General features: G+C 54.2%; 1 protein-coding gene across 1 annotated transcript; it reads left to right on the plus strand.

Annotated features, from left to right (window-relative positions):
* Positions 1-1,744: 1,744 nt before the first annotated feature.
* ERAL1 (Era-like 12S mitochondrial rRNA chaperone 1) lies at positions 1,745-7,990 on the plus strand. Its single transcript, XM_014953386.1, has 11 exons — positions 1,745-1,839; positions 2,153-2,305; positions 2,409-2,536; positions 2,621-2,698; positions 2,850-2,896; positions 3,207-3,268; positions 3,723-3,835; positions 4,341-4,733; positions 5,249-5,398; positions 5,662-5,742; positions 6,080-7,990. The coding sequence occupies exons 1-11, from the start codon at positions 1,752-1,754 to the stop codon at positions 6,200-6,202; spliced, it is 1,416 nt and encodes a 471-aa protein (XP_014808872.1). The 5' UTR covers positions 1,745-1,751; the 3' UTR covers positions 6,203-7,990.

Raw genomic sequence — 7,990 nt, forward strand, 5'->3', positions numbered from 1 at the left:
TGGGGGGACTGTGGGGTGGGGAAGCCACTGAGAGCCTCCATCCTGCTCCAGGGTGGTGGGACTGGGGGGGATAAGAAGGAGTTAGGGGGGTGCTGGGGTCAGGAGGCTCTTGGGAGCCTCCATCCCGCTCGGGGGCAGAGAATCGGGGGGGACAGCGATGGGAAAGGGGGTTGCTGGGGTGGGGAGGTGGTGGCCCTGGTGGGTTGGTCTCTAACGGTGCTCTCTCCCCTGTGCAGGCGCTGCTCTGCGTGTGTGTGTCCCCCCTGTCCCCCACCACAGCAGGCTGCCCGCCACCCCGGGGCAGGATATCATCGTATACTGTAAGTTGGCTATGAGACACTACAGTATAGATGATGTACTCCCCCGGGCGGCACCCCCCGACCGGAGCCCGGCTGCCACGTGGGACCACGACAACTGGGGGAGACGGGAGAGAGGGGACAAATTTGGGGAGGTGTATGGGGGTGGGGAATGAGGATGGGGTGCAGGCAGCTCCGGGCACAACCAGGGACCTACAGCCGGCGGGGAAACCGTTACCATTACTGAGTTTAGTAATGGTAACGGTTCTGCCGACGGTTGGGCACGCGGCGCGGCACGAGATGGCACGGCACAGCATGGCATGACACGCCATGGCACACCATGGCATGGCATGGCACGAGATGGCACGACACGCCACGGCACGCCACACCATGGCACGCCACAACATGGCATGCCATGGTACAACATGGCACGGCACGGACACCACGATGGAGCTTTGGGGACCGGGCACGGGGGCAATAAAAGGGGTTACAGCACCACGGCTCTGGTTCTCCTTCCTCACCACGTCCCCCCGGGGGATCCGGGCCCTGCAGTGGGGCTGGGTCACTGGGGTGTGTACTGGGGTGGTGGGGGGCTCAGGGGTGTGATGAGGAACTTTGGGGTGCATTTGGGTGTAGGGGGGGGGCTGGAGTCCCTGGGGATCCACCGCTGGGGTGGAGGGGGCATTGGAGTGTGTTGCCAGGGGGCACTGGGGAGAAGTGGGAGGCACTGGGATACGTTTTGGGGGGACTGGGGAGACTTGGGGAGCATCGAAGTGTATGACAGGGGGTACTGGGGAGAACTGGGAGGCACTGGGGTGTGTTGTGGGGGGACTGGGGAGACTTGGGGAGCATCGAAGTGTATGACAGGGGGTACTGGGGAGAACTGGGAGGCACTGGGGAGTGTTGTGGGGGAACTGGGGAGATGGGGGGAGGATCAGAGTGTATAGCAGGGGGTACTGGGGAGAACTGCAAGGCACTGGGATGCGTTTTGGGGGGACTGGAGAGACTTGGCAAGCACTGGGGTGTATGGCAGGGGCCACTGGGGAGAACTGGGAGGCACTGGGATACATTTTGGGGGGACTGGGGAGATGGCGAGCATTCGAGTGTATGGTGGGGGGCACTGGGGAGAACTGGGAGGCACTGGGATACATTTTGGGGGGAGTGGGGAGACTTGGGGAGCATTGGGGTGTAGTGCAGGTGGAGCACGGGGGTGCCCAGGGTCGCATTGGAGGGGGGCACTGGGAGCACTGGGGTGGGTGTCGGCACCGGCAGGGGGCGCTCCCGCGTCTCCCGCCCTGTCCCTGCCCCGCCCACGCCAGCCCGCTTCCTTCCCACAACCCCCTGCGGCGGAGAGCGGCACGCTGGCCCCTCTCGCTTCCTCTCTATGCTCCCTCGCCCTGCGCCAATGAGGGCAGGCGCCGCTCGCGCTCCCAGCCTGCCCCGCGGCGGGGCAACATGGCGGCGCCCGTCGCCCTATCGGCGGCCCGGGCCGTGCGCTGGGTCTTGAGGGCCGCCGCGGCGGGGCCGCTCCTGCCGGGCCCAGGTGAGGAATCGCGGTTGGGGCTGAGGCCTTGCTACGGGGGCGGCCGGGGCCGAGAGGCGGCGGGCGTTTAGGCCGGGGGCCGCCGGGGGGCGGGTTTCTGAGGCGAGCCTGGTGGCGGGGCCGCTGTGGAGCGGGGCTGGGAGGCCGGGACAGGCCGAAACCGGTGCTCCGGCGCCGGTCCAGAGGTATTGGGTGAGGGGGGGAGCGCTGCCCGGGCGCTGCAGAGTGGGGAGAAAGGGAACGATACGGTTTTGGTTTTTTTTTACGCGCAGTTCTTTGGTACATGCAGTATTTGCTGTTTGTGTTCTTCCAGCCCGGCTCCTGGAGAGCTGCGCCCCGCGGGTCACCGTGCTCTCTGCCCGCTGGAGCGGGGGCAGCTCGGCGCTGGGCAGCATCCTGGGCATCCCCGCCGAGAAGCCGAGTGACTCCCTGGGCCAGCACCCACCGCCCGTTGCCACCAACAAGAGTGAGTGGTACCAGCTCCCACCCGGGTCCTGACACCGGGACGGATGATCCTGCCCCACTGGGATTTGGCAACATTCAAACTTGTTTTTTTTTTTCACTGGCAGAGGAGCAAGAGCGCCTGTTACGGAATAAGCCCGACCAGCCCCAGAACCCCAAGGTTTTAAGAATTGCCATCATTGGAGCACCCAATGCTGGGAAGTCCACCCTCTCTAATCAGCTCTTGGGCAGAAAGGTAAAGCTGGGGTGGAACAACTTCAGGCTGCCAAATAGCTTATTTGTTAGATTGTGGCTGAGTAACAAGTTTCATTTCTTACAGGTTTTCCCTGTCTCTCGGAAAGTGCACACAACCCGATGCAAAGCCCGGGGTGTCGTCACCTATGAGGACACTCAACTGGTGAGCTTCCAGACCTGCTCCTGCCTGGGGTCACTTGGCCAGAAAGCGCAGGATTTTCTCATTTATGTCCTGTGTGGTCACTTCTGATTGCACAAATACAAGTTTTTAGTTTGGTCGCTAACTTACAAGATTTGTTTTTTCTTCTTTCTAGATCATTCTGGACACACCTGGCCTCACTAGTCCCTTTAAAGCCAAAAGGTATCATTGCTGTTGGGGGAGAGCAGGGGAGGTTCTGTCTGTTGAGGTCTGATAAAACCAGAGAGTGATTTTGTAAAGTATGAGTGACAAGAATGCAACAATAAAAAAGTTTGGAGACCAAAGCAAGATAAAAATGCACAATTTCAGTAGCACACAGAGCCTGTGGGAATCCCTTGGTGGATGTCACAGCCCATAAGCTTTGTGTCAGCTGGAATGATGGAAAATGCTGTTTCCCCCCCCCCTTTTGAGGGGGAAATAAGACGATTATGATTGAGTGTGTCTGTCTTCCTCATTTTTATTTGTCTTTCAGACATAATTTAGATGAAGCCATGCTGACAGACCCATGGGACAGCATGAAACATGCGGATTTAGGTGGGTACTCAACTCTTCTCAGATCAAGCCAAACCCTTTATGTGCCACAGAAGTTTACAGCCCTGTAGCTGTGGTCTCCAAATGTTTACTGGGCAGCAAAAGCAGCCCTGGGAGCATGAACTAGGAGGGAGGCAGGAAAGGCAGTGAAAATATTTGAAATATTGAGCTGAGGAGTGGGTAAGAATTGCCTGGTGCCAAGGGGAGGCAGCTTGGGTTAATAATTGGTCTTGGATGTTGAGTTTTAGTAGGTGTCATGTCATTGGGATGACAGGTGTAAATTGAATTTTATTGTTTTATCATTTAAAATGCTCCTTTTTTAGTTCCACCTGCATGCTCTCCTGTAGAAGAGAGAGAAGCAGTAGCAGGAGGGAAGTGATTCAACCATAAGAGAAGCTGAAAGCAAATGTTTTGGAAAATGCAGATTTGTGATGTTTCCCTCCCTCTTTTCTGGCAGTTCTGGTTTTAGTGGATGTGTCAGATCACTGGACACGAAACTCTCTTAGCAAGGAGGTGCTGAAGTGTCTTTCTGAGTTTCCCGAGATCCCCAGTGTCCTGGTTCTGAACAAGGTAAACGAGGAGCTTGTTCTTTCCACCTCCTGCAGGTCGTTACACCAGTGTTTTCAGACAGTGCTTGGCATCAGCAGCGATGTGTTTTTAGGTCACTGAGTCTGAAAATGTTAAAAGACACCATTTTAACCCTCCAGAATATTTAAGTGTGTCTGTATGTATGTATACATACATGTTACATGCACACACATCCCTGAAGCTATATCCTGCAGGCTGGGGTTTAAATCAGCCTGGGAAGAGGAGCTGGCACCACTGTGGGTTTGGCCAGTGGGAATCTCAGCAGAGCTGACTGAGTAGGTGTTGCTGTCAAGAGTGTTTGGACAAACCATACTGGAACTGCTGGCACACACTGGTTTGGCCTCTGGTCAGAAAAATGTCTGGCTGAGAAGCCTTGTCCTGCAGCAGCTGCCTCCCTTGGATGGTTTCTTCTGGCTCCTTTGGATCCAGGGCCCGGCTGGCAACCAAAATTAGGACAAATTCCTGATACCTCTCTCTCTCATGTTAGGTGGATCTGCTGAAGAAGAAATACATCCTCTTGGAATTAGTAAATGACCTAACAGAGGGAATTGTAAATGGAAGGAAACTGGAAGCGAGATCTGCATTTAAAGATAATTCCAGTTCTTCAGCAGAGTCTCCTCTTCAAGTAACTCAGACTTCTCCACCTGAGAACAGGGCCCATGAGCCTCACTGTCTGCAGGAAGCAGATGGAGGCCAAGTAGGCTGTAGCTTGGACAACAGCAGTGATATGAGGGCTTCTGAGGCCAGGCTTGTTACAGAAGGAGCACAAGGGCCAAAGTGCTATGGACCTAAAGATGTAAAAAATATGAAGGGCTGGCCGTGCTTCAAGGAGATCTTCATGCTGGCAGCTCTCCGTGGGGAAGAGGTGGATACACTCAAGGTAACTGCGGTCTGAACTTCTCTTACACTTTGAGGCTGGTGTGCTCTCACCCTTGTGGGACTCTGCTACATCATACTGAGCTTCAGCTCCTGAGGAAGTAGCAGAGCTGCTGTTCTTGGCCTCGGGTGCAAGGGGGAAGTGTCATCTGTCCATGTGGAGCACATCCATGCTGTATCTCCAGAGTTTTCTGTGCAGAACTCTTATTTGAGGCTCTCCAAACGGAATCCTGTTGATAATGATGAAGCCACCCAATGCAGTATCTTTCAGCTACAAGTGATACTATGGGCTTTTATAACTCAAATGGCTCTAGGGGAGTGTGACCCTTTGGTAGGGTTTGAGCTTCAGAAGCTTCCCTTTCTCCTCTCCCCACCAAAGATACTGATCAACTGCCCTGATGCCTGTCTAGCAGCAGTGTCCTCATAGTGACGTGCTGCAAGATGAGTTGGAGGGGTTGGTGGCACCGCGAGGGTGGTACGTGACAGCTGATGGGTGTGATGTGTGTTTTATGCCGACAGCGGTACCTCCTGATGCAAGCCAAGCCAGGCCCTTGGGAGTTTCACAGCGAGGTCTTGACCAGCCAGTCACCCCAAGAGATCTGCGATAATATCATCCGGGAGAAGATACTGGAGTACCTGCCACTGGAAGTGCCCTACGGTGTGACTCAGGTGGGAAGCATATGCAAGCAGACTTGCTTTCGAGCTATTTTATTGGAGAAATATCAGACTAAGGGATGAGAATCCCTTTGTTTGAAGTTTTAACTCTTTACGGGCTCGGTGGGATGGCTTGGGGCTTGCACGTCAGGTGCTGGAGACCCTTGGTGTGTTTGGAGGGGAGCTCGTGTCAGGGAGCTGAGCTGGTGTCTCTGAGGGAGTGTTTTCTGTTCCTGAGGAGCTCTGCAGAACTGCTGAGTGTGCATTTGCTGTTGCAGGTGACTGAGATATGGGAGGAAGGACCGAGTGGGGAGCTCCTCATCGTGCAGAGCCTCTTGGTCCCAAGGAAGTCTCATATGGTGAGTAACAGAAGAGAGATGGGGCTCTGGGGAGCATGAAAGGAGGTTCCCTAGGAACAGTGCACGTGCATCTTTGCTGTGATCCCCTCTCCGTCAGTTGTGGGGTCTCTGTTGGGAAGAGCCAGTGCCTGACACAGTCACAGGCTGTTCAGTGACAGCTTACACCTTTCCAAAGTGACTGTTTGTCCATGGTTTGGTCTTGGGATTTCCCCAACTGCTGTATCCCCTTTTATTGCTTCCGTGGCTGCACTGTTGTTTGTTTCCCTGGGTGATTCCCCCTGGCAGTTAAGCGATGTAAGGATGAGTATGATGATCTTCTCTCTGGGTTTTAATGCAGATGATGTTGATTGGAAGAAGAGGTAAGGTCATCAGCAGGATTGCTCAGGAGGCTGGCCAGGACCTGATGAACGTTTTCCTGTGTGATGTTCGCTTGAAGCTGAGGGTGGATATGAAGAGTTGAGCTCTTTGTGTATGTTTTAACAGCCCTTGGGCTCTCTGGTCACGTGGAGAAACTGGTCCTGTTTTCCCCTGCGGATATCTTGGCACCTTTGTTCAATCCAGAAACAGAGGATGATGGAATTGATATAGTGAGCTGAAGTAGAATATATTATTCTTTGGGAGAATGGCCCAAGCTGAAATAAAATCATCTCCTGTGGCACCTTGTCTTGTGGAAGCTGGGGATGGACATCAGAGAACCAGCTGCAGGCACTGTGTTTATGGAGCTCTCATCCACTTCTCCGGGGCTGTGTCCTCTGTCCTTGCTGTCAAGTGTTTGTGCCTGGAAGTGCAGGAGCTTCTCCTGTCTTTTAGCGGACAAAGGGTTGCAGTGAAGAGTTACCAGCACACTTTTATCGTCCCTTCTGAAGGCTGAGTGACTCCAGCAGTGGTCGTGCAGGAGGAAGAGGCGACCCCTGCCCACGTGGTGGTCTTGTGTTGGCTGGTGAAGTTCACGGGAGTGAGCATATGACCATGTAGGGGGTCAGTGTTGCCCAGGCAGCCTGAGTGGGGGGGGTTTGTGGGCTAGCAGAAATGACTGGGGGTGACGGAGGAAGCTCTTAAACTTTCTGTAGATCACAAAGGCCAGTGGTTTCCAACTCCTGTGGGGGAGCCCTGCCCACAGGCTTGTGTGCACCATCCTCTCAGACAATTGCCAGCTGTTGCTTTCATTTTGACCTCTTCTGTGCAGGAGTTTGGACTTGTTCCTTCTTTTTCCCCTATTATCCTTTCTTTCAACTTCCTCAGCAGTTCACTGCTCCTGACTCATGGCTCTTGCTCCAGAGGGATGGGTCTGGTCACAGACCCTTCTGAGTGGATTCCTGGAGGAGCAGAGAAAGGGAACCATGATCTGTTCTCGATGTGTGTACGAGCTGCTTCCCTGCCCACCAGTGAGAGGAGCAGGGAGGTCAGAGCATGGACTTGTGAGTGTTTGCTGGAGCACGTTAATCAGAAAGGGGAAATGGAGCAGGGAATAGGTGTCTTTCTGCCTTTCCACATCTTGTTTCTAGTGCCTGGTGGCGTCCAGCCTGTCCACCCCTCTGGATGTTGAGTGTTTTGGTCTGAAGATGCCCCTAGCAGCATCTCATAGATGCTTAGTTCTTCAGAGTGGCTTGTTCATCATGCAAAGCCAGAACGGACCCCCTTTCTTAGCATTTTGAATAGTTTATTGCACCAACATTGCTGTAAAGTCGTTATATTTTGCCCGAGCGTTACAATTACAAACGGAGAGGCTGTTGCAGCTGAAAAAGAGCCTGAAGTGTGAACAGCAGTGGGACCTGGTGTCTGGGGGGGCTTGAATTTTGTCTCTGTTCACCACTCTGCTCAAGTGTTTGCAGCACTGGGTAGCTTCCTGCCAGAAATCCAGGTAAATCCCCATGTGCTGTTATAAATTAACACCTCTGAGCGTGGAGACCCTGGGCTGCTGCCCCAACAGTTAAATGAGGAGATCTGGTAGGGTCTGCTGGGGACTCTGCTCCTGCCTGGAACCCAAACCTGTTGAGCAAATCCTGTGCCCACCATCCCCTCTCTGGTGGAATGCCAAGGAGATGCTTTACCAGCACTGGGAAAAGCCTGTGGCTGGGCTGCTGGGGGATTCTGCTGCCAGGAATGCAGGATCACCTGAAAGCCAGGCTGAGAAGCCTCCAGAGCGTGGGCTGCCTTGTTTCCCCCCAAGCAGGGGACACGGTGCTCCCTTGAAGGTTTCTATGCAGCTTTTGTATTTTCCTTGCAATAAAATGAGGTCCCAGCACAA

Source organism: Calidris pugnax, unplaced genomic scaffold (assembly GCF_001431845.1).
Source record: "Calidris pugnax isolate Ruff unplaced genomic scaffold, ASM143184v1 scaffold133, whole genome shotgun sequence".
NCBI classification, from domain to species: domain Eukaryota; kingdom Metazoa; phylum Chordata; class Aves; order Charadriiformes; family Scolopacidae; genus Calidris; species Calidris pugnax.

What these genes read in the sequence shown, in the direction of transcription:
- ERAL1 (XM_014953386.1), top strand. Translation starts at nt 1,752, where the DNA reads ATGGCGGCGCCCGTCGCCCTATCGGCGGCCCGGGCCGTGCGCTGGGTC. An exon ending in AAGAGGTGGATACACTCAAG is followed by an intron (nt 4,734 to 5,248) that starts GTAACTGCGGTC and finishes TTATGCCGACAG; the next exon opens with CGGTACCTCCTGATGCAAGC. An exon ending in TCCCAAGGAAGTCTCATATG is followed by an intron (nt 5,743 to 6,079) that starts GTGAGTAACAGA and finishes GTTTTAATGCAG; the next exon opens with ATGATGTTGATTGGAAGAAG.